Raw genomic sequence first — 27,366 nt, forward strand, 5'->3', positions numbered from 1 at the left:
CCAAATGGTTTCTGATCTTTTCTGTTTCATATATCCCCTGCATTTTAATTCTAGGTTACGCAACACACTTGGATGTTTCTTTTGCAGCTACCAATTAACAACAGTGCATTTAGTCAGTCACTTAAGCAAACTGGCTCATTTAATTGCTGGTGAAATTGATTTCTGATGTGTTTGCCCCATTAGTATTTGTAGGGAGTACAGCTTTTCCTTAAAGAGTATCTAAAGGGATTTAATTCTCCTTCCACCAATTCTGGAAAGTGCAAGTTAGTGGATTAGGCATCAGTGCTGTTACTGGCTCTTACCACACACAACCAATGGCCTCTGATTGTTAAAAAAAATTAAAAGATTGCTGAAATAGTAATGTTTTGCAGATGTTCCTTTATCAACACCATCATAAAATGCAGTGTATAAAATTAATATTACTTGATTAAAAGCTGTGATGATGTGCTGCTCTTCAAAAACGTGTTTCTTTGATTGCAAGGATGAAAACTTTCACCGCTCATTACCAGTCTGCTATAAAGTTGGTAAAATGGTGAAAGAATCTCTTGTCACATAGAAGAGACTGCTGTAAATACCTCCAAGAAAAGCGTAAGTACATGCCCCAGGGCTCGCAACGGGAGCAGGTCTGCAGGCAGAGCTCACGCACACACAACTTCACCTCTTTCCATTTTCCAAGTTCTCTTCTTCTGGCATTTAAGTTCACCCACTGAAATGGATTATGCAGAGTGTAGTCGGATGCTCAGAGCACTGGTATTTATCACAGTAATTTATTTGTAGATCAGCAGAAGTAACTTTCTTTTTAAATTCAAAATGACGTTAGGCTGTGTGGGGTATAGCTGAACCCATAGTCATCCACGTCAAAAAAATTAACACCGTTTTAAGGTCAGAGAAAAAGTCTTAATTCTTCAAGTTAGATGCAAGTTGTATTACATTTTTTTTGTTCCTCCCCAAATCTCACACTAAAAAATTAGGATAGAAACTCGTCTATAAACAACAGATGAAAAACTGTCCTTCTCTTTGATTTTGGGCAGCCTTTTTAATTCTGCTTTAATCTGGTAAAACTTACTCAGAACTGAGTTTGGTTTTTGTACAAGACAATACAGGATCTGGTCTCTGGTTAGCAATGTGTTGTTTCTGCTGGCCAAACCCTGCTCTTTTCAGAGGAGAAATCAATCAGCTGCAATGGGCTGCGGGGTATCAGTCGGGCAGAGAAAGGATGGGTGTGAGGGAGGATTCATCCTCCTAATTGCGGTGGAGAATCTGCAGAAAAAGCTAACCATTTTAGGCTGTTTTTTGTGGCTGTTTCCTGTGATGACAGAGTGCACTCATGGAGCTAGAGGAAGAGCTAACCCAGGAGCAACGAAGAGGCGTGTATGCTGCAGACACCTGCATGCTGCAAGGGAAAGCCCTGCCTTTCTTCTCCCCTCAGGAAACAGGCCAAACCTCTGCGTCTCCATAAAAAGAACTTCTTGATGACTTCATCTCTCCAGAGCCTTTTCCACAGAGGAAAAGACCTAGCAGCCCTGTAATCTTGTGCCTACTCCTTCTTTTCCTATGTGGCAATTGCAGAGAAAAATAGATTAACTGTGCAGTGCGATCTCCTCACCTGCTAAAAGCACAGCCACAACACAAAATGGCAGAGCTGCCAAGGCAGTGGTAGCATTTAATCTTGCAGCAAGCAGAATGCTTTTTGCAGTCATGTTGTGATTGCAGAGAAAGAGCTGCACACGCACACACAGATGCATGCATGCATGCACACACACAGAGCACATGCACAAATGCGCAGCTTAAAAAAATTAATAAAAATAGACCACCATTTGCATCCCGAGGTGCTATGGCCACAGGTAGCACTGCAGTGGCTGCTCAGTAGCAGATTAATCACGTCCCTAAAGGAATGTCAGAGCCCCAGCTGTCACTGGGGGCTGCCCAGGGCAGGACTGGACTGCAGCACTGCTCAGGGGACAGGTGGCCACCCGAAGCAGCCGCCAAAGCCACACTTGAAACAGTTGTGCCATGGCCTTCGGCTGGGCTGGGCTGCTTCTGTCCATGCTGCAGAGAAGTGAGCTGTGCCTGGAAACACCACCTGAACCTGGGCTGCACTTGAGGGAGAATGACACAGGCAGCACAGTGTCATTTTTCTTTACTGGCGTAACAGCCCCCAGCCGTAATAACTGAAAAAGTAAAAACAAATAAACCCTTTTCATTTCCACTCAAGATTATTCGAGTAATTTTTATTGAAAATATAAGATCTACAAAGCCATGGATACCCAGCGTGGAAGAACTCATTAAGTTAGCACATTCATCTTTAAAAGGAAAATTTCAGGTCGACCTAAGGTACAATAATGTTCAATTTAAAATCTCGTTTTTCCTTCTGTAAGTTTCAAATCTCTTTTCATTAGGAGGTTCTGTGCAAGAGCTGCTTGTCATGAAAGGAAACACTTTACAATTCATGAATGTGTTCATTATATAATAAATGAACAGCAACAATATACTAGCCGCTTTTTTTTTTTTTTTCCTGTTAACAGTCGTGTGTTAAAGTAAACTCTTATTTTTTTTCCACGATTTGGAAATTAGTTACATATGCACCAAAGGAGCTAGTAATTTCTGCTGCTTGTCAGCTACACACAATGAGTATATTGCTGTGTGCTTTCCCCAACAATGAGGATTTTAGTAATATGCAAGGTGTATAGCATGTAATACCAAAACCTGCATCACAGAAAAGGTTAATTATTTTCTTATTCAGCTGCCAGAGTTTATAACCTTAGGCCCCTCCCCAGAGCCAAAGTAGGAGTGGCCATCCATTAGGTTATGTAAATTAAATGTGTACGTTTTCCTTGTTGGCAAGTTCCAAGCAGTAAGCGAGAGTGCAAACAAGGATCTGTAAGCTGCCACAAAATGTATTCATATTTCTACTCCGTGTTGTAAGAGCCAAAGGGAGGACATGTATGTCAGATGTTGAAAGAACAACTGAATCTTTGTTTTTGATCATTATGGTCAGTCTGTCATGAGGTCTTGTATCTGAATGCTAAAAATGGCACCACACTTGGACATCCCATAGCCTTACACAGTACATTTGTGTTTCCCTAGCCACTGAGCACTGGTCTCACAGAGACCCTGACTTTATAAGCTAACAAAATATAGATTTGGGTGCTGAAGAATCCAAGGGAGGGCTCATATAAAGACAATTAACCCTCGCACCAAAACCTAATTTTACGATTTTACTTAAAGCCACACTGAATCTGTTGTGAGAGGGTGAAGATATAAATACACCTCTCTGCTTCATCCATAAGAAGGTGGACAACTGACCATTTGAACAGAGGGCCTTGAAACAAAGCTTAGTTGTCCTTTAAACAATGAAAAGGAGAGGCATACATAAATGGTCACCAAGGCACAATATGACAAAGGTGAAGAGTCCCTGAGACTCTGGTCTGGGTCTGTACCATTCCCCTCCCTATACAAGTAAATGAGAACATTTAGGAAAATATAATACAAAATCTCTTACAGGAAATATAGACTACACTTGCTAAAATCACTTCCCTAAAAGTGTTTATAGCTTTTTTCTTTTTTTTTTTTTTCTTTTTTTTTCTTTTTTTTTTCTTTCTTTTTTTTTTTTTTAAAAGACCTTCTTTAAACAGATAATGCAAAGACTGGTCCATTTTTTTCTTACCCGGCAAGCCAAGCTCTAATGACTTCACTAAGCAGAAGTTGTATTAAAATACATCTTCATAGTATTGCTACAATTTGGGTAAATATGTTCTGAACAGCTTGATGAGTACTAAATAAACTTTGCTGTTTTACAGCATACCTTTTAATTTTTTTGCACTTTTTTTAAGAATAGAAAATGCAATTATAGTGTGCAAAAGAAAAAAAATTAATTAACTTCTAGCTGAATACTGTAATTTTAAGCCATGCCTTCCATAAAAATGTATTGACATGTGTAAATAGAAGAAAAGAAAAAAAAATACAAGCAAACAGAGATTTCATTTCCTTGCAAGGAAAGATTAACTATCACAAACTGGATCATTTGAGTTCTGTATTCTTCAGACAAAGAAATGAAAAAAAACAACCCAAAAAACCAACTGAAATGCTTCAAATGTCATCCATTCCACGATAACAGGTTAAACTTACAGTGTTGCTTTCTACTACTCCCATTAACATGGATAGAATGATTTGCTGCTGGTTGGATACTGAATACAAAAAAGCAAAAGAAAGTTGAGATCATCCCACATGAAGTCATTATTAGAGCTGGCTTTTCCCCCGTTTTGAAGTACAGTAGTGACTTGTAAATATGACCTTTTCTAAAGATCATCTGAGATTTGAAGATTTATCTGCCTGCTTCACCCAAACAACTGCTGAAAGAATTTACTCTGTAAAGCCCGCTATACAGCGTTCAAGATATTTTGGGTTTGTTTTTTTTCCATGAAAAAAGTACCACAAAAAGTAGTTTCAGGCTTTTGTATCTCTGAATCCCTAATACATTGTAGATTACATTTATACTTCCATGTTTGAAAACGGTTTCTGCAAAATCAAAATAACTGTCAAACTCCCTTACGCCGTGCTTCCAACAGTTTGAATTTAATACTTTTTGAATGGAATGACATAATTTATTTTCTTTAATTTGCAGTATGGCTACATCAAGCTAGCTTTAAGTCACAACTGTACCTAACCACAGTTCTCTGCAGCATACCCATGATTTACAATATCTAATATTGTGGTTACAGTGCAGGGAACCGTGGGTAAGAAACCTCCATGTCAGAGTACTGTGGTTGGGGTTTCCCGGAAGAGTGGCAGTTGACACCTCTGGAATATTCATATATAAGTGCTTCAGTCAGATGGTCCTGAGTTGAACGGGTAACTCAGGCACTATGAGAGCCTGGCATTCAGTCTGCGGGAATGTGTGTAACCTCCATCACTTGAACCGCTTTGCAAACTGTAGTGGTCTTCAGCATCACTGGCACTTCCAATACTGTCCATTTCACCTGGAGTAAACTCCATTCCTTCAATGTCTACTTCTAAAGAAAACATAAGAAGGCACATTTTCAGAAAGAGAGCGATTGTAGCAAGTAATCATGGACCAGTGTCAATCAACGTTCGGGTGAAACCTGAATCTTATTTCATTTGCTGTAATTAAAAAAAACAAAGGAACTAGAACAGTAATTCCTGAGGAAGGGATCACCTTGTCCACTTGAGAATTAAAATCCCTTCTGTCCTCATCCACATAAATATACTACATGACATCAATACCAAATGCTGTCCCAGAACTGTTCCAACCTGTGCATCGACACTGATTTAAAAAAAACTAAAACAAAACCGACTCTCAAAGGCCATAGTACTGCAGCACTGTTCATAGTAATTCCAACCTATACAGGTGTCAGCTAGTAGTGACTGTGGTGTGGCCATCTGTCCACCAGTAACTGCACCGTGACCAACAACTCATCTGCCACAGGCCCCGAATAAGTCAGCCTGTGCTAGTGTTCAGGCACAGAAAAACTTCAAATGAGAAAATAAGAAATGGTGACAGGCAGCTTGAAGAGCTCTGTCTTAAATGAGAACCAAATGTAGAGAACACTCGGTGATTGTTACACAGAAAATATTTTAAAATTTCACAATAAATGATGTGGAATTAATTTATTCATACAAATGAATTAAGACCAATAAGATCTCTTTTTTCCAAGAAGAAAATATTATTCCAGCCTTACCAATAATTACACTAAAAATTCAGAACATTAAATGGTAATTGTTTAAAAAACTGGCAAAAACACACGCAGTATAAATAGCTTTAAAAATACGTGCAGTATTAACAACTTCAAAACGGATTAGAAAAAACATTTTTCAAAGTCTGTAGAAAAGATGTAGTAGGTTTTTATTCTGCAAATCACATAATGGAACAATTTTGTCTGGGTTTTGCTGAAAGCTCGATTTTAGTTTTAAATAATGTCTTCTTGATTCCCTACTTCCCTTTTCCTTCCTGCTCCTGCAACTCCCTTTGGGAAGCCCTTATTCAGTTACCTTGTTCAGAGTCAGTGGATATTGTTGATCCCATACTGTCAGTGCGGATACGCTCCATGCCCTGCACAGATAGCTGCTCCAATCTGCGTTTGAGGTAGCGGTGTTCCCGCTGTAATTGTTCTTTAATATTTAGAGCTTTTCGGTCCTGTTCTTCCAATTTCTTAAAGGGAGAGAAAAATAGTAAGCTGACAATTCTTACTAAATGCTTACTAAAACCGTAAGTAACAAGATCTTCTCATAAACAGTAATTTGAAAGCAATTTATGTAAATAATTCAAAATTAAAATTACATTTTAAATTATGATTTTTTTGTTACCATTTTATAGAGGTCAGTGCAATTTAAGCCAGCTAGGCCATAGCTGCATTTGTTTCACAAGAAGATACATGGATACAGGGGAGGGGGAGGGGGGAAATCCCTCAGAGACTCTCTTGCCACTAGCAGACATTCCTCAGCTAAGATGGAATTATTGTTGCCTTGGTTGTGGGGAATATTTAAATCATTTTGTCAGGCAAAACTGGCATCATTTTTGGTAACTAGCGTGCAGCTCAGGTTGCAGTTAGAACGTAACGCCTCCTTAGGTGGAATAAGAGACATCACCATAAAGGAGCCACTGCGAGCCTCCTGAATGCTCTCCCTTCTACTATAGGCCATGGAAACTTTTAGCATTTAAAAAGCTTCATTAGCAATAAGCAGTATTGATTACATATAGTAGGAGGAATTTACTAACAATTCTCTTCATTCTTGCATTTTTTCCTTCCATTTTCACAGAGCAAATATGATAATTCTGTGATAACCTCCTTCAACATCAGTGGTATTAATCCAAAACTTCGCAGCAAGCTGCCTGTGGAAGATCTACCTAATATCTCCCCTCTGCTTGAGTAAAAGAAGGAAAATTTTGGAAATAGAACAAATACTTCACACCTGGTAAAATGTGCTGCACTGTTGGTCCAAATGCAGTAACAGAAATAGTATCTTTAGACATTTCAACCAAACCCTCTTTGAAATCACCGATAGCCATTAAAAAAAAAATTACTATACAATTAGGGAAGAAAGTGTAATGAGTATGACGGGATCAAAAGCAGGAAGGACACACAAATCAAAACACCTTACAATATTTTAAAAAATTACCTAACTGATGAAGTAAATTACAGGTTGTAGCCGTAAAAGCACTTATAAGACAGACCGAATTTCTCTGTGAGCTGTGTTTACACAACCACTGAGATTTGGGAGATGTGCAGGGAGTGAACGCAGCTGCTGGCAATTCCTGCCTTCTGAATGAATCTATGCTTGGTTTCCTGAGGAGAGTGGGGTGGGACAGTGCACAGCAAACCACAAGGCAAAACAATTTCAGAGATTTTGCTGTTCCAATGCAAGCCTGAAAGCAGAAGTATTTATCTTTGAAAAAATAACTGACACTATTGAACTGGGAAGTTTCCTGGCTGAATGAAATCTAACTCTGCAATCTCATGTTAAGCCCCCTCCCAGGCAATATGCTACGTAGATATGCATCATATGTGGATACACAATGTTGTAATAAGAAAAGGGGTTGGTACATCCATGTACACAACAAACCAAATGTGGCCAATTGATCAGATTTCCTTTTCCTGTATTTTCCTGGCTGCAATCCCAAACTCTAACAACTATTTTAGGAGTGAACTCAGTGATTCATATCCAGGAGAGTCGAAACCGTGCAAAATGTTAGGGCCAAGTTTCAATATATGGGGTGTGGGGTGGAGGGGTGTGTGTGTGTGTGTATGTGTGTGGGGGGGGGATGGTGGTGGGGTGTGTGTGGGGGTGTGAGGGGGGTGTGTGGGGGTGGGTTGGTGTGTCTGTGTGTGTGAAAAGTTCAAAAGTAATGACTGTATTAGAAATCGCAGACAGACACTGACGTGCTCTGCCAGTGCAGTGGGGAGGTAGCTGACCTGACAGAGGAGAGCAATTAAGTGGCAACCCAGTTAGGGTAGGCTCAGCTAAAATCTTACAAAGAAAGTTAAACTTCAGTTCCAGTTGTCAGAAAACAAGTACCTGGTACTGTGCACAACGGACTTGGAAAGAATGTGTTCCTAGCCTTTTTCATCAGGAGTTGAAATGGTAACTACATGGCTAATCTCTCACACTTGCTACTTGTAAAAACAGCTTTTCAATTTGTATGCATAAGCCCATGATAGGGGGGCGGCCCAAGACAAAAAACACATGCAGTGCCTTTCACGCATGTTAGCCCGAATTATAAACAAGAGGCCAAAATCTCAAATGGTAAAAACAGGGGTTGCCCAGCTGAGGTAAATGTGCTTGTAAGAGCTGAGGAAATAGCTCAGTAAACTTGTTCACAAGAATGGTTTTGCTTAAATTAATCTTTAATTCTCTGTATGAATTACACCCTCTTCTGCAACTGCTGTCAATCTTAATGCTGTACAGCAGGCTGTTACCCAAAATACTACAAGATTGCTGGCAGTGTCCAACCCCTTCTGACTCTTTTCTTGACCTGTTTTCCTATAACACTGCAAGAATGCCAGATGCATCAATTACAGTCCTGGACACAGCAGCTGATTTCAGTACCTGTTTGCCTTATTTCTGCATATAACCCTGTTCCCCTGAAAACGATGACAGTGAAAATGAGAGTGAAGGTGTCTTAGGAGAGAGGAAGCCCGAGGAACAATTTCGTTTGAATTACCTGTGCAAACGTATAACCGGCACTGCTGCTGGACCCCAAGCAAGATATTGGGTTGGTTTTTGTTTTAAATTTGTTACACCCATGAAACGTGCAAAGGGAGCAGCAACTAACAGGAAACTGCATTTCTTTTTTGGTTTCTTTTAAATGACTGACAAATGCTCCAGCATCTGGCTATCAAGATGTGGGACGGGGCTTACTAGTAGCTATAATCTCTTTGACTCCATCAGTTTTTTCATTCATTAATGGATCTGGCTTTTTACACTGAAATCAATGCAAGTACAATCCTACTTTCCTCAGTCCTTAAAAAACAAATATATTCACAAAGACCAGCTTTGATACACATTTTTTTAAAAATACAATATAAGCCATTAGTGACTAAGCAAAAATCACAAAATCACCATTGTATGTATCTGAGACTGCAGGGTAAATTGAAAAACATAAAACCTTGCTACTGCAGCTGAAATGCTTGCAGTTAATAAAGGCCAATATATATCCAGAAGATTGTACATATGGATATGGATTTTGTGTGAAAATTAGTTTCCTCTCTATGGATAGACATTCTGGAAGATTCTGCGTTAAAAGAAATAAAAATATGGATAAATGTTCTTACCTTGATATGCATCTTAGCTCTTTTCAACAGACTTAGAGTGGTGTGTCTGGTGCTGTCCGGCCCAAGAGGCACAAGCTGTTTTAGCTGTTCCAAATATAGCCGGAGTTTAGCCCGCCTGAAATTATTAAAAACAAACAGCGTTGTAGTAAAGTTGCACCCGCACAGCATATCCTATATGCAAATACCATCTGTTTGCAGGATCTCTGTGCAGAACTTGATTCAACGGTGGCTTCCTTTCCCTCCCTTTGGCAAAGTTTCAGACCGAAAGGTCACTTGAAATGCAGTAATGTCGCTTGGCACATTCAAATGGTAGTTTCATACCTATATTTCAAAGCAGTTTGCTCAGTCTGGTTAGTCCCATCTTAACGAAGGGGGAGCGCGCTCAGAGATCTGAGAAATCCAGGCAAGGCTGCATCTATGGCTGGGTAAGGAAGAAAAACTGGGACTTCACTGAAAGCCACCGATTTTTGCAGGCTGAGACAGAGCTTGGGGGGTGGAGCAGGGAGGCTGCACACCCTGATTCCCTTCTCCCCCATTATCCCTGCCTGATGCAGTAGGACACACTCCTACTACACATGGTGAGGGCATTCATGCAGCTCTGCACAGCTCAGAGCTGCTTCCAGCCGTGGTTTTATCAATACATTGCAACAGGGAGGCTCTGATGCCCCTTCTCCGCCCACCTACTGACCCACAGTGCCCCCCGAGAAGGAGACATTCCTTCCTCCTCTCACTGTACAGCCACCATAACCTCTATTATAAACACACAAGAGAAAATACTTCAGCCATATTGGGTCCTGCTTTCCCTGTTACTCAAGTATCACTACTGCTGCTCTCAGCCATCTCTCCTCTGCCAATGACTAATCAAATCTATCAGCAAAAAGAGGATAAACAGAGTGGTATTTCTACAGATACTTCGTTTCCAAACTTTGTCTTTGAGAAAGGAGCTGGCAGTACTGTCCAGGAAACACTTGCTTCAACTATCAAAAAACAAGGCAGTGGCAAACCAAGGAACAGTGTGTGCGTGTGTTTCTACAGTTAAATCCAAAAGACATTTTTTCCTGGGTTTAATGCACAATTCTTGAACATGAATCCGTACAGTTTTGCAATGAGATAGAAATGGATGCAGAAGCACTTACATGAGCAACAGCTCTAATACTGTCCTTCCTGCCAGCCTGTTAAGAGATTGAACAAAGCAATGACCTGGAGCATGCCAACATCCCCCACAAAGGACTAACCATAAGTGAAGCGGATCACAAGTGTGAGATGAATAATCATCTTTTTCAAATCTGCTCGATGCTGCATGAAGGAAACAAACTTTGCAGGAAATTTAACGCTTCAGGTCAAGAATGAACTTACTTTTGAACAACCAGTTCAGATCCAGAGTTCAGCATCAGTGTTTGAAATGCAGCTGAAGAGAATTTAATATGCACCAAATGACAAATTACACATGTGTAATTGGGATGATTAGTGTAATGTGAAAACCTAAGAATTAATGGAGAAAAATTCCAAAGCAAAATAAAATCTAGTTTAAATACAGCACAGTAATGACTACACACTCACACATTTCATTCTGGCTGCCTATAAATGAGCAACATATTAGGTAGGAAATCAAAGAGTATTTCTATAAAACTGCTAATTCTTTCTTCAGGTCACGTAGGGAAAAAGGAATATTGGTGAAAATGTAATTCTCAGGAGAAAACTGATGACAGATTTTTTGTTTAGGCCTGGGGTTTGTTTTCCAGTACAAGGCTCTAAACCATCTAAATGGTTTTATTTAAACAGCAGCAACAAAGACTGAGTAAGTGTTCACAGAAATAGCCCCATCAGATCGCAGAGCACCCCTGTGGCTGGGTAATTGGGTAAATGTGTAAATTAAAAATGTGTAAACTGGGACATTGATCTTTAAAATAGTGAAATACCAGAATTAGGGACCACTGGTATTTATACAGAAATCCTAATCAGGTAAATTTTTATTTCTGTGTCTGTAATGTCAAACAACTACTTGGCTGGTTTTGTGTCTTAAAAAAGAAAAACTTGCTTCAGGGACTACATTAAAGGGGTTTTTGTTTGTTTTTTAAATGGCCTCTAAACAGACATGCAGTCATCTGCGTCACTCAGCACAATTTGGATGCAACTGTATTTAGACAGCTGACAAGAAAGTGGAGACTGAAGATAAAGGAGGATGAGGCAAGGAAGAGGACAAGAATAGTATCCAAGTAGTAAATCGAGAATTAAATACATTGAAATGGAACAATCAATATTCTTGGAGCTATTAAAAGTCTGATAAGGAAGATACATAACCGTTGATCTGAGATCTACTTAATTGTAATCCTGGAAAACATTAATGAAACCAGACTACATACTCAACTTGTCTGCCTCTTATTACTATTTGAAGAAAGTCTGCTTACCACAGGGAGAAAACAAGGATTTAGTGCATTTCCTTACCATCAACTGGGAAGTTAACAGAAACATTACCAAGATCCAGAGGGCACACCTGCATGCCTTTTAAAAGCACTAATTCTTTTATGTTACCTGCCAGCCACGTAAAAGAGGACTTTACAGAATGCCATGAAGAACATGGGACTAAAACCAAGAAGACTATTTTAACTGGCCAATGAGAAGAATTTTAAAAAGCTAAATATTACAAAAATATGCTTTAAGGCATTCTCGGCACTATTTATAGCACTAAAAGTAATAAAACACTTGCTAAAAGACCTGCTCTAACATTACCTTTTATTTTTGTAAAGGGACTTTTTCTTTCATTTAATTACTCAGCAGCTATGAACCCATTACAGATTTTAAAGCATAAGCTTTATGTAGATCTTTACATAAATGCAGGCATGTTTATGTGGCTAATTCATATATTATAACTCAACAATGTAATCAATGGCATAGATTGTGAATGCAAAAAAAAAAGGAAAACCTGCCCACCATAATTCCTGTGGTATTGGAGTATCTCCACATTTTTCATTTTGCACATCTTAGAAAAAACTGTAAAGAATGTAAGAAAACATTTCAGGCATGTTATGTTAACAGATCACACCAGCAGGAACAAGGGACTCAAACTTCACAGCAGATATGTTGTCGTGTACAGACTCTGCCAGCACTAATTTCTATCTTTTTCTGCAAGGACCTGACAGCTTTCACTTTTCCTCGGCTGAGTGTGACCACTGGAGGAGGGAAAGGCACTCACAGAGGTAATCACAGCCGGAGCTGCTTTCTGTTTTGCAGCTAACGCCTTAAATTCTACCTAAAAAATAAGCTAAAAAAAAACCCAAACCAAAAAATGAGGCAGCAGCTTCATCTCAGAGCAACGGGGTAATGATCTCTCTGCATAAAATCCGGTTGAAGTTGGGTAATTACGCTCTGCTCCAGCTTCAAAACCCGACGGTTGCACCTCCGCCCACACAAAGCATGGTGTCAGGCCAGGACACCACTGCCTACAGAAGCAGACACCTTTCTCACCTCATGCAGATGCACAGAAATATCACCCTCATCACTGGCACTGAATTTATCAGGGAAAGTAAGGATCTGAAAAAACAGCCATCCAAAAATCTGAATCCTCAAGCCTCTGTTTTGGGTACAGCCCCATGCATGGGGAGAGGTGCATGGGTGACCTGCCTCTGATTTACGTCTTCCTTTGTGTCTGATGATAAAAAGGTTTCAGATGTTCAAGACTTCAGTGTTTCTCCATAAGTGAGCTCACAACAGGGCCCTATAAATCTGCATTATAGCTCTTCTAATGCTTAATAAAAATGAATTACTAACCCACAGACTTGGTCAGTGTTCCGCAGCAGTGGCCATGTCTAGGAGCAGTCAGGTGATTCATCACGTTCACATAAAGGACAAAGCAACCTGCTGACAACTAACGCAATGGGTACCAGCTGGAATTGCCTTGAACTGGTTTTGAATCCATGTAAGCCATTATGGACAATATTGGGTATTTCAGAACTGGTAGCAAAATGAACCCTGGAGCCCCAGAACTAGGAGGGACAAAGCAGCACAACAGTGGTGTTAATAATTTCCCCATACTACAAGGACAGCCATCAGAAGTCCATTTGAAGACTACTTACTGCCTTCAGTCCTCAGACTCTAGTTTGCACTAGTGCTTGGCTATGAAAAGGCAGGAGCAATGCTGGCCAGAAGAGCTATGGTTCACCACTTCTCAAAAAAAGGCTGCCATGCAAACGTAAATTAAGATCTTTGACTCTAACCAATTTCAAAATTGTGTTAAATGAGTTTATTAAATAACAATCAATATACTCCCCTGTATGTATAAAGTCCCAAATGCAAATCAATTTTAGCACACCAAGAAATGGAATACTAAGATGCAGAGAAGAAGAAGAAAAAAGAAAAAAAAAGAAAAAAAGAAACAAAAAAGCCTATTGTTCACACTGGGTAATCCTCATTCCAAGGAGACTGCAACAATTCCAAGAAATTCCTACAACTACTTGATGGGCGCTTGCAATGTGAACAAAATACTTCTCAGTAGGGCCAGATAATGTAACGAGAGGCAATGGCTGTGCACTGGGAGGAAACAAATTTTTTGCTAGGGCAGTGGTGCACAACCAGAATAGGTTGCCCAAAAAGGCTGCAGAAGTGCAGTCCTCAGAGGTTTTTCTTACCCAGACAAAGCCATAGACATTCAGAGGCCCCTCCAATCAACATTTCTATGAACATATAAATCAAAGATTGCTTGCAAAGCCGTAGCATCCAACTCACTGGACTGCTCCCATTCATCTAACAGGAAAACACCCTCAACCGTGCAACTTACATCTGTACCAGTCTGATTGATAAAGTGCTGGTAGGCTTGTGGAATGACCCGATCCACTTGCAGTCTTTCCACAGGGCCTCTCCAGGGCTTTTTTAGGTCCAGCACAGCAGACAGAAATGGCCTGCAGCTACTCAGACAGCAGACAGTTGTTCAGGCAGCAGTTGCACAGGTTTTTGACAGCAGCAAAGGTGTGTTTCCTCAATCATTCAAGTATAAATCTAGAGACTTTATTTGGAGGCCACTGATCTGCTCAAAGTCAGCTGGAAAGGCAAAACGCACATCAAAACAAGCTGCTTCATTCTCAGCATGGCATGCCTCAGCCAGGCCTTGGCAAAATTAAATGGCCACAGACACTCACGGTACAGAGTGACAGCACCGTGTTCATGTGATAAATGTACTTGTCAATCCTGCCATCCTGGCTGGGCAACCGATGCAGACAATGCTGCCTAGAGCCTGTTTATGGTAGGTAGCATGGGGTAGGCATTTCCTTGAAGCTGCACCTGAAAACTTAACAGTTCCTGCTGTTGACATGGTGGTGTTGACTGCCAGAGACCCCTTGAGAAAGCATCAAAAGGGCCATGCTCTTGCGTTCCTCATCAATCAAGGGCAAGAGCATAGCACTCACTAGTCAAACTCATGACAAGTGTTCACCTTGCACATCCTCAAGGTCTCAGTCCACAGCCTCCCCAAATTAGAATGACAACCCTCTCATGTGTACCCGTTCCCTGTTGACCCACAGCTGGCTGTAGAAGGGAAGGAGCAACTCTTACCATCAGTTTGTCATTCTGTGGGAAGTCCCAGAACAGCTCTGTCTGGTCCACACCCGCTCCCTCCTACTAGCATATTGCCCAGTTAAGACATGGAGCTGTCCCCGCTAACTGGGGGGCATCTTAGAGCTGCAGCTTTTCCAGCTGATAGGTGGCAACAATCTGGAAGGCTAGGAAATGGACAAAAAGCCACTAAATGTCCATACTCCCATACTGCATGCTCTGAGTTTCCCTTCATCCTGGCTCCAGCATAAGTTGGCTGGGTTAGACAGGGTGGTGTTGCTTCAACACCCACAGCCCAACATACCTGTCACACTATAGTGCATCACTGAAGCACGCAAGGGCATGGAACAGTGCTTGCCTCACAAGAAGGCTCTAACTGTGCTTTCTGCAAGATGCTTTAATGCTCAAAACGCTTGCATGGCTGAACATGTGTCTGTACTTCAGATGTCCCAAATTTAGTTTACTAAACTAGCTCTGTGTACAGGAGGTTGACATACTCTCAAGTCAATTGCTAAATATACTTGCTTGGTGATGTTCTGAAAAGAAAATGACACTATAGATCAAACACTCAAATGACATTGAAAATGCAATCATTACAAGCCATACTAGTGAGAACCACAGATATATTTGAAATAGATGCGAAAATGAAAAATGTGTCATTTCTGTACGTTAACCATTCCAGTTCAAAAAACAAGACAGACTCAGACCCTATCACAAGGCCATTTCAGTACAAATTTAATACAAACAAACCCCCACTTCAAAGATCATAAACCTATTTTAAATGAATCTAGAAGACATATTATTACAAACTGCACAGAATTTCCAAAGGATTTCAGATTCCTTCTCTCATGTTTCACATTGTTTTTCCACATTCAGACCTGTCCTGGTCCTGGTACTGTGCAACGAAGTTAATACACAAAGGTTTAAATCCAGAGAAATTACAAAATTTTTCGTTGTTGCACAATGACTGTGTAATCTGGCTTAATAATGTAAATAGGATAGAGTCAGAGAAGAACCTCTGCACCAAAAATGCATTTCTGGAGTCAGTTGTTCTCCTGGCACGTTGTGAACCAAGGCAGTCCAGGCCAAGCCCACAACTCTGGCTCAGAGACCCCTGCAGTGAACTAGTGGTTGTGTTTTCTCCCTAGAGAAAGGTGATTCCACCTCCCTACCAGACATGAAATTCAGTGTAAAATACACTAGTAAGCTAACTGCAATTGTAAGATGTGCATGTCTTTACAGGAAGAGTCTTCACAGTTTTATTTATGAAATGCAAATACCTGCGTACAGGCAGCACTCAAGTTTGAGACCGAGATAACCAGCAAACACAGAAGCTCTGGATCCCTTGTGCCATCCACAGGTCAGGATGCACACAGACAGCATCATTATTCATAAACATATAGTTATTTCCAAGTTTTTAAGAAATGCAGGCCAGCAGTAAAAACTTCCCCATTGCAACTTCAGGATTCACCTGCAACCAAGATAAAATCAGAGAGAGGAACACTCCCTGCCTTCTGACTCCAGCATCCACCCTTTCTTAGCAGAGCCTGACACAGCAAGGCAAGATCTCTTAAGGACTTCAGCTCTTTTTATTTTGTGCACAGTCACACTCATGAGTGATGACATAATTTTACTGCAAATGGCTTTAATGGTACTGTAAATTAAATATGTTCATGTTATTTGGTATATTCCTGGATATCATGGCCATACATATAATGCAGGTAAACATGTAATTCTATACCTCACTCTGCTTGGTAGTAATTGGTACTCAAGCATACTCCTTACTCCTCCTAAAGCTAACAGTTTTCTTGAACTGTCAGGAATGATGTATTTACAGCTCTACAATACTTTTTATAAGCTACCAGAGATGATTCTGTACCAATTAAAACACATTTGTTTATAAAAGCATTTAAGGAGATTATATATAAACTTCCATCTTAAGAAACCATAGAAATTCTATCATCTAAAAATGGTTCTGAAGAAGCCTACATATTAGTGGTCTGGACAAAATTTAGCACATCTTCAGCAAAATATTAAATACAATGGAAGCTAACAACACTCCACTGAAGTATAAAATCCTGTCTCTTTCATATTTATTTCAGGCAGAAACACTTTAAATACTTTCTGCTCTACAAAGAATACCTCAAATAGGTTTGGGGTTTTTTTCCCCAAAAGAGGCTCTAGCTCATACTTGAGCTGCACAATCTATTTCAACTACACAACAAATTTGCTTTATTGAAAAGGAAAGAAAACCTCTTAGTATTAAAGCACTGTACCATAGCAAGGCACCCAGTGTGCCAGTCGCTATGAGATGTGTGAAATGCTTGCTCACAGCTGAGTGCCTCAGAGTCAAAATCAGAAAATTCAGTAGCGCCCTTACAGCAAACCTCTTGGCTATTTATTATCCCAGAAAAGATAAGCAAAACAGTGTTCTGCAATAATGCTATTTTTCTTCCATATTGAAAACAAAAGCCTGAAGTTTGTGCTGCAGGTGAAGATTCATCCAAGGGTTGTTCCACATGTCTTCATCGGCAAAGCCTGGGAAGGCAGTGGCAACTAACAGGCAGATAAAGCTATGAGTGCCTAACTGCAGTGATGGTTAGTGAATTAAGTGCAACAGCCCTACAATCAGTGCAAACGGCCTGCTTTATTTATTTTAGAATTAACTAGGAGTTTCATCCTCTATATGTATTTTCAGTGTGAATATTTTTGTACATCTGTTTGGCTAAACTGAAACCAGCCAGAAAGCTTTAGCAGCCAGGGAGCTAGCTGGTAGTCTTGGTGTACCTCTGAAGTATGCAAACACAAGATATCAACTGCCTGCGAAGGCAACGGCTGCAAGCGTACCTTACCATCACTAGCTTTCAAAGAGCCAGTGCTGCTATGAACTTAGTCATCTGCAACTTTTCATGGGAATACTGCTCAGAAATATCCTGGTGCTGGTCCTAATGCTCAAGTAAGACAGAGGAAAAACTCTGCTTCCTGTTACACGGCTTACCATTTCAACGTTCTGTGCATTTTATCACTCTGAAAAATATTTCTCTATTTCACTACATATTAACGCACACTGCAGCCAGCATTCACAATGCATTTTATTTACTTTCACTTAGTACCACTTCAGCCCACTTGCTGAGTCAAGACTTCACACTTTACCTTTTTACTTTCCAAAAGTTGCGTCCTGCTCACATTTTAAAACATATGCATGAAACCAGAACTTATTCCTACATGTTCAGTAAACATAAGTGCCACAAATGTATGCATTTTTGGCCAGCTTTAGCTCTTGGCAGCAGCATGCAGAAAGCCAGCTGGGATGCAAGCTGCAGACAGGTATTCACCTGGCTCGTCTGTGAGAGGGAAGTGCTGACTCTCAGAGAGGATGCCTGGCAGACCTTGCTGCCCACGTTGCCCTCTTTCCCTCTCCCTCATTTCTCCATCACTCCAGTAGCTCCCTGCTGAGTGCGATCACAGCTGTTTGTCCTAAATTACAAGCTCTGGGCTACATCAATGTCTCTTCATCTCTCAAAATGACTACAAGCCAACTCTGATGCTCCTCGTACTCCAGTTCCCACTGGAGGGTGAGCTGTGGCGGTCCATTTACTGCTGTAAGCCAGGGGCAGCAAAGACAGGCAAATGACAGCAACTCCTGAGGCTCGCTTTGGGGTAGAATGACCCTGTAAAGTGACCCAGAGAACACCAACACAGAGAGACCCGACCAGAGCCTCAGCGGCTGGTGGCTGGCCAGACTGCCCACGTGCTGTCCCTTCAGGCATGTATCTGACAGCAGAAGCAGGCAGACTGACGAGGGTCCCAGAGTAACATTTGACACTGGCCAGCAGAAGAAACAAAATCCCTATGGCACAGTTAGTGGCACTTGCCTTATTGTTCCTTGACCTTCACCCACTCAGGTTCTCCTCCTGCCACAGAGAGTGAGCACGAGCTGTCAAGAGTGGCACGTGAGGTGTGACACAGGTGTCCCCACAGCCACTGCCACCCCACCACATGCTCATCCATGTGCCTTAAGCTGCCTGCAGACCAACCCAGCAAGACGACTAAACCACAATACAGGGCTCTGTTTCCAACCAGTTTTTTCCTTCATGGGCTCGTGGCAGGCACGCAGAGGAGCGCTCACGCAAGGCAATGCACAGGCAGGACCGTGTCAGCGAGGACTCTGGGGCAGGTGGGACACCACCAGCTCTGACTGGTACCTGTTTTAACTGCTGGGGAACGTAGCCTCTGGCTCCACAGTATTAAGAGCTGCAGGACCCACGTGACCACCCTCATCCCCTCTCATTTTTTTCTAGACTTCTCCCTGCAGCCAGGCTTGTCCTCACTGCTTTCCCCAGCCTTCAGCCATCCCACCATCTTAAGCTGCTCTTATTTGAAGAGCAGCCACAAAAGGTTTAACAGTCCTTCATCGTCTCGAGTCTTGCCCATAAGTAACAGCAACACGCAGAAATTTGAGATGTGCTTCACAGGAAACATCAATAGGAATTTACAAGCTGTACAGGGATTCCCAGAAGCATCACAAGCAAACATAATGGCAGCTGGATACCATTTGTCTTTCCTGGATGGTGACCATCTCAAATTTACATGTATAGGATCCTCCATTCTTTGGCCAGAGGCAATAAAATCTCTAACTTTGCAAAAATCTGAGGCAACAGAAACCAAACATTATGGAAACAGCTGCAGTACATTTTTCCCATTGTATGGATTTCTTTTCTCCTGCACAAAAAAAAAGGAAATTCCAACCTATATTTTAGCATTTCAGCCTTTAGGTTCTGCTCATCTATAAATAACCTTTTTCTGTATTTTAAATCTTCAAAGCTAATGTCAGATAAATACGAACAATTCTTACACCTACAGAAAAAGATTTTCTGTTTCAGGTGTCTTCTGTTTTTAGGCCTGTTATCTACTGATTGTCTTTTAACCTCTCAAATACTTTTAAGCAATAGCAAGAGAGGTACCACCTACTATCCCAAGCTCAGCATCACACAGTACCTACCCAACATAGGCACATGAACAAGAATGCCTTGTGGGGAAACACACAAATGATGGAAATACCATTGCACACACTTGAAAACAGCATCCGCAAAAAAATAATCAGCCATGCTTTTAATAAACTTATTTAATACTTCCTTCATCTAGCCTTCCACCCATTTGTTTCACATGTTAAAATGCACATATTGCTACTTAGCAGTCCTCCTAAATTAGACCTTTCAAACCCATCTGTCTTACTGGCATTCAAGTTTCTTAGATTACACTGCAGGGAGACTTAAAAATTTAAGTTTGTCTGTTACCTCCAAATAGTGTCAGACCCAATTAGATAAGAAAAGTGTCATTGCAAGATCATGCTGTTACAGTATCAAGCGGTTTTAATTCCCACTTGAAGTTACATGGATGTACACACTACTTCCATACACTCCCCACTGAAACCCCAAGAATGAGTGCGGTAACACTTTGGTCCTTGCTGGCGGTGGACCACCGCAAAGCAAATTTACACAACAAATCCAAACCCACAACATCCGTCTGCAATTCTGCAATAGGTGTGTTTTTATTCGCCACCTTTCATGGTGCTCTTTCAAATAATTTGTCGAGGACTGTAGAGTGTAGGTCTAAGAGAACTGCATTTATTTAAACAAGAAAAAGCTGGGTAACAACAGGTTTGCACTGGGTTTACACATAGACAGGAACAGGATGGTGACTATACTTTTCCACAAATCAACTGTTCACCAGAAGGTGGATGAAGAGGATGCGGTCGGTCTCCCCCACAAGCGGCTCCCGGGAGCATACATGTCCCCTCTCCCGTGGTGCTTAAGGCACAAGGTGCAGCGCAGCTCTGCACATGCAAGCTACACATTTATCGACTGACAACACCCCAGAGCAAGTCGCTGCTTACAAATCAACTCATGGCTTGAAACCGGCTTTAATTATCAGACTGTTTCCCCACATCAAAATGCTATGCAAGAACATCGTGTCTCAGGACAGCTGCCAACAGGAAGGATCTTTAAAAAAAAAAAGGAGGGGTGGGGGTGGGTGAGGGGGGGTGAGACTACAATGCTTAGAGAAGGCTAGAGATGTTGAGCTGTAGCAAAGCACTAAGTGAAGGGAGCGCAGTACAAGACCTAGTGAGCTTTTTCTGCCTAATTTTAAACCTCCCTATAGACCTAGTTATTTTATACATATGTCAAACAAAGGGAGAAATGTGTTCAAGATTTTATTTTTTTTTTCACCACTGTACAATGCCAAATTAAAGGAGAGGCAAGTCAAGCTGAATTATTTTAGCTAAATTAAAAACATGCATTGCCATCACACACTGAATGTGAGGCCTTGGGACAGCAGACAGCTGGAATTAAGCAGCCTTTTCCTGCAAAAAGTTAAATGAAGAGTGTGAGGCATTAACATCTGCAGTACTGGATACCTGAGACCGGTTTCATTCGCTGTTGTACCTCTATATCCAAATGCCAAGTAAATATGAAGCATCCAATTTAACTAGCCTGACAAATGCTGCAGGGACTCCACATTCCCACATGCACAAGACACTAGAACAGCAGCAATTCACAGCACAGTTCTACAACCTCATCAGAATTAATGCAACTGTATCTCCAGTTCAGCACTTCAACAATCACTTTCATATTCTCAGAAGTAGGAAGTTTTAAGCTCTGACTGGGAAATTAAGTATCGGAAGGGGCTGTTCAGTGCTATGTCTTACTTGCAGTTTTGCTTTTGCTAGTACTTCCTCAGCACCTGTACCTACCAAGCTTCGTGGCCATCTTAAGAGGGAGTAGCTAATGGTGGCAGCTTGAGCAAGCACAAAGTTAAGTGAATTGGCTTTTTAGGGGAAGGAGGTGGTGGGTGTTACTGTCTTTTACCACTGTAGATACTTGAGATGTCCTCCAATGAGACAGCTGGGGGGTCCTGGGACAACAGCAGTGCCAGTTTCAGCCAACCAAAGGCTGGTTCAGATCCCAAGTGGAACACCAAAGGGAAAGAATAAAATAAATCACCCTGAAGTAATTAAGAATACACATCCCCAAATGCCTTGCTGTACGTCTCCAACTCCATCACTGAAACCTTGTAATTAGAGGTGGATATAAAAGACAGGATGAGGTGTATATATAAACAAGTTCAGGGGAAGGATTAAATGCACTGACTGTAATTAAAGATGGTCTTTTCCAAGGCTATAATGGGTACTCTTACTTTCATATGAATTAAAAGCTGAACAACACTTATGTAATATTTCCCCCTCAAACAGTGACAAAATTTGGCATCACGGGACCATGGAGAGTTGCAGCTGTCTGACAGTCCTGCCTCAAAGTTTAGATTTAGCTTGCCACAGCACAGATAGTGCCTTGTTTATAATTTAATTTCCGTCCTATTTCCCTTTCCATTGAAGAGTACAAAGCTGGTTGTCTCTGCGCCAGACAGGGTGCAGTCGAGCAGAACCTGAAAATGATCCATTTTGGGAGGGTAGAGGTATGGAACAGCTTTTCAAAATTCTCCCCCCTTTCCTCCTTCTTTCTTCCCACAAAACTCAGCCCAGATTTCTTAAGTGTAGTGTCCTGAGGTTATGTGGCAATGGAAGGAAGAGCCACAAGCTTGGGCCCACTTGCTCTGTGAGTATGTAAAGCCAGGCAGTGGGAACCAAGACACCTGACAGTCTATTTCAAATACCTGTCAGACCCAGTAACTGCTTCTGGCCTGTAAACACACACAACAAGCTCCCAAATTTCCCTAGCAGAAATTATTTGCTCCACCCATGCTGTTCATTTCAGCAGTCAACGTAACAGTGCTTACCAACTGGGATTAAGTCAGCTTTCTTGGGGGAATTACAGGGTTTGCTACCTTTATGTTTTGTAAATACCAGCTAATGTGGTAAGACACATGAATGTCTGTGCAGCCGGTATTTGCAAACACTGATGTTAGCCCTAACTTCAACAGGAGCTGCTGAGTTCTGGCAGCGATTACATGCCAGGCAGGCCACTTACTTAGCACCTTGTACCTTCACTTAGTTACCTGAATTAAAATTTCAATGAAAGAAAAGCAGATCAATTTGTTAGGCATTAATCCCAAGGTGGCAGTTAGGAGGAGATGACTTGCAAGTAGCTCTCCAACCTTTTAGAGATGCTTTACCATGTTCAGATGTAGTCTTTGTTCCTCAAATCTTCTGCTCCTTGCTGTAAGGTAGAATCCAACATAGACTTTCTTAATGTAGGGCATGTAGTTATTAGTTTTCAAGTTAGGAGCATTGCAACAGATGACCTCATATACATACATTCAAGCCCACACCTCTTTTGTGTTGGCTATGCCAACCTCCACATACTACACAATTAGTTACACTAATTTGTATTTTAAAAAAAATTGCGTAACATAAACTAGAATTAAAAATACTAGCCACTTGGTGTCCTCTGACAAGTCCTGTCACTCTGCTCTATTCTAGCAGGATGGTACATAATGCAGTATACACGTTTCAGTATCCATTCCAAAACACAGCACCCTATGGAAGTCCCAAGTCAACCCTCTCCTTCCAAACATCGTGGCGGTGGGCAGCAGCTATCTTAGCCATTCTTGTGAATTGCACAGTTCTTTAGGACAAGAAAAGTCAGTTTTAACTGGATCACATGCATGGAGTTTTCGTTTGCAGTTTATTTATTTGGGGTTTTTTTGTGTTGGTTTTTTTTTTTCTTTCTTCTCAAAAAAGGCCCAAATTAAACTGCTGTGAAGGAACAGCATTATGGTTTTTCACATTTATGATCCACTACCTAAAAAAGTTCATGCTCAGTACAGTTTCTGGAACCTTAACTGCATCCTCTGTAGCTGTCCGGATGGGGTGTGGGGTTCAGCTTGCAAGTAGGCATGTGGAACTTGTACTGAAATCCCCTGAGCGGGATGCAGAATTGTGCCCACAGCCTGCCACATGCTAAACCACCATGGGTACCGAGGGGAAAAAACAGATTAAACATTACTTGACCTGCAGAGGAATTCTGTGTAGTAAATCTAAGCACAAGTGTCCGTTGACAGAGACCACGAGGGGAAAGCAGCATGAGCTGTAACAGGAAAGTACACATTGTTCCATCCAGAAAGAGACCTTTTGAATTTGGGATCAGGCCACGGTATATCCAATACTCCAATGGGGTTAGCAGCCCACAGAAAGCAGCGCTGAAAATAGAACTAGAGATGCCAATACAGCATGAAGGCAGGGAGAGGAGGAAGACAGAAAAAGCCATCTCCTCCAGCCTAAGTTGATCCCTTAGTGTCTACTCCAACCAGGGACACTGGGTCATTTTGTGCTCATGACACACTTGGGAGAAAATAATCCTGCCTCCTGCAGATGGTTCTATGATTTGTGGGAATCCTGAGTGCAGAGCCAGCCTTGCCTTGAACAGCTGGAGCTGCACTGCTGGCTTTCAGGTGCATTTGCCACCTCTTCAAACCATGGCGGGTACCACTTCTGTATACCCAGTTTCCGTCTGTGGGCTTCCACAGGCTTGACTGGTTGGGATTCAGCCAAGGATTCCCCTTGTGTTACATAAAACTCATTGCATAGGCCAACTTCTTAAAAGCCCATTAGCTGCCTAAATACCTTTAAAAAAACCAAAAAAATCAAGTTCCAGCTCACTTGCCTAAATGTAGCTAAGCAAGCTTAAAAGGAAAACATCGGTTTTTTTCAATACCTAATTCAACAAATCTTTTCCTCCTCTGATCAAGACAGCTGTCACCATCAGGCATCCCTTCCACTATTTGCAGCAAATTAGCCTCTAGCTGTTGTCTATACAGTCTGAAAATACCTGGAAGCCCATCTATCTGCATTCTGTATAAGACCAGCCCGCTCTACCACAGCAGGTAAGAACTGGCCAGGTCAATTAGCAGATGCTGAGAACATAAACCACCTTTCACATAGTCCATTAGAGGCCGACACACAATGAACTTTTGTTTGGAGAGAGGGATGAACAAATTCAAGTGGAAAAAACGCATGCGCTTGGTTTCTCGCCCATCTGCTTTCTGCTGCCTGTTTGGCTGGCCAGGAAGCACACGGCTTTCTGGAGCCCAGACCCAGGACTGCACTTAAGACTCCACAGTTCAAAGCCGACTTCAGCAGGAAAAAGGACATTAAAATCTAGTCGAAGACTGTATTTCAGTCCATTTTTCATTGCCAAATAAAAGCTTTGTCCTAAGCACAAGGATGTGTACATCTCTGACACCGGGAAAATAACTTCCCCAGCAGATTAACTTCCAAGCTTCATCTGCTTAATCTATCCCTCCTTTCCGAACCAGCAGTCTAGGTGGGAAGACACTTCTGTCGGGAGCGCATCATAAGGTGAGCTGCTGTGTGCACTGTAAAGACAGCAGTTCAGTGCATGGGCGTTTATAGCAGCTACTGCTATACAGGACAAGCCACAGGTCTGGTCACTTGCTGACTGCCTAGAGGTGGGGAAAAGGTGAGGAAAGAATAGCATTTCAGCACAAAGTTTTAAACCCAATTACTTTAATTCCACGGGTTCATTAGACTCAGAAACATAGGACATATCAACAAAAGCACAGGACTAAATTTTCAGTTCTATGGGTCCAGTTCTTTACAGACTTTGCTAAAGAAGCTCCACAAAAAAACCCAACCTTACTACACCAATTTAAGAAACAAATGCCACCATATACTTTGCTTCTTTGTCAGAAACCTGAGGTTAAATTTCAGGCAAAAGGGGGTTTGTCTTGAGACTCAGCCTTGCACTGGCCAAGGCAACACCGTTTGCCTGACCACTACAGGTGGCACCCTCAAAGAGGCAGTCATAGCTAGCGGGGCGGAGCAGGCGCCTAAACCACGGTGCCTGTCAGTTCATAAATGGCAAGTCAGACTCTTAAACACATCACCTTGCTTAAGCAGTGCAAAGGTGTGTTTATTGCAATTCACTGGAACTGCAATAAACCACATCAATCAGATGGTATAAAAAGTTCCTTACTTGATGGGAAAACCAGAAGAAACAGACATAATATGGCAGTTAAATTCCGCTAGTAAGACGAGGTGGTTCCCATCACTAATGCAGGAGTCACTTTATGTGGACGGTTGATGTATAATCTGGACAAGTCCTGGAAATGACAGCAGTTTTTATAGACCCATTATAACAAGGAGATCTGTACCAAGTCAGTAAGACCCATCCAGCGCAGCACTCTCCAGACAACAGCAGCCAAAACTGGATGCTTAGGAGAAACATTAAACTGACCAAGAAGTGAACCGTACTGCTCTGTACTGTAAATTAATACCATCACTCAAAGAAGCAATCCCACCCTCTCCCTGTGCTGGCATTAGGGTATGCCTGTGACAGTGAGCTGGGTCAGGAAAATGAACTGGCTGCAGAAGCAAGCCTCTCCCTCCCCGCCCTCCTGCACCTGCAGGAAGCAGGACCCGGCAGCAGCGGTGTGCAACCAGGCTGGGTTAGACTTGTGATGGAAGCGCAGCAGCGAGACACATACTGGGTGATCCTTCCCTGGAAGTCTATTACCTCCAGCACCAGTTGGGGTTTCCTCGGCTACAGGCGGCACCGTAGCCATTTAACGTGATGGATCAATGCAGTGCATCTTTATGCTGCATAACAGTACTAACCACAATGGTAATTCGCGATTTTGAAAAGGCAGCCCATAATAAAAATAAACATTAAGCACTGTTTTGGTATGCTGTTATTTCAATGACCTTTCAGTTCTGTTTCAAAACTTCCAAGTTTATCAGCAACTGGCAATTACATGCTTTTCATTAACCCTGCAATTTGCTAACATGAAGAGCCACAGAGAGAATTTCAAGACATCCATCTATGCAGTCTCTCACAGCTTATATAAACTTTAAACTGCAAGTAACTCTGGTGGGTGAAATTGATGTACCACTGAATGTAACTGTGCTCCTGGCATCTGCACCGCCTTCATGAGAAAACTTGACTATTAGAACTTCACTTCAGAGGCACCTACTCTACTTACCAGCTAATGTTGTAAGTCATAATACTCCCATCAAAACATACCTTTTCTCATCAAAACCTACATTTATGTACAGATATCTACTTTATACACATGATGATGTAATGTAGCAATCTTCTTCTGGCAAGATTTTAGGTTTAAGGACTACACAAAGCACTTACCCAAACCTCAGGACAGCATTACTTTCTGCATGCACAGCAACACTTTCAGTCCCTCCCTGATCAGTGCTCTAAACAATGCATATGTTAGGCTCATTTGGGAAGAAGGAAAGGTTTGGGTTTTTTCTAAAAGGTTTTGCAAGTCACGGTGTCATGTATTCCCCATCATGGTCTTGCACTGAAAATTCAAGGCTGTCCCACTCAACTGATCCAGGCCATCCCCACAGCAGCCGGCTCGCTGCAATACCAACTGGTGAGCCCTGAGTAAGATGCAACTGCTCCCTGTCCCACCCAATACCCAGTGACTGAGCTAAACACTTGGGCACTGCTTCTTGGAGCAACTTCCATAGGAAAGCAGGAAAATGCCCCTAGAGCACACCTCTCCCAACAGCAACACCTGGCTTTTACCTCCACCCGGC

At 41.7% G+C, this 27,366-nt stretch overlaps 1 protein-coding gene across 4 annotated transcripts in view; it reads right to left on the reverse strand.

Annotated features, from left to right (window-relative positions):
- Positions 1–2,216: 2,216 nt before the first annotated feature.
- Positions 2,217–27,366, reverse strand: part of MXD4 (MAX dimerization protein 4) — a 40,138-nt gene continuing 14,988 nt past the window's right edge. For all 4 annotated transcript variants that reach the window (XM_040592399.1, XM_040592407.1, XM_040592430.1 and 1 more), the window contains 3 exons: positions 9,291–9,405; positions 6,010–6,169; positions 2,217–5,012 (listed from right to left, as the gene is read on the reverse strand). In XM_040592399.1, the coding sequence (XP_040448333.1) occupies positions 4,864–5,012; positions 6,010–6,169; positions 9,291–9,405 (424 nt within the window). In that variant the 3' untranslated portion in view covers positions 2,217–4,863. The remainder of the gene's footprint in view (positions 5,013–6,009; positions 6,170–9,290; positions 9,406–27,366) is intronic.

Source organism: Falco naumanni, chromosome 1, assembly GCF_017639655.2.
Source record: "Falco naumanni isolate bFalNau1 chromosome 1, bFalNau1.pat, whole genome shotgun sequence".
NCBI lineage: Eukaryota > Metazoa > Chordata > Aves > Falconiformes > Falconidae > Falco > Falco naumanni.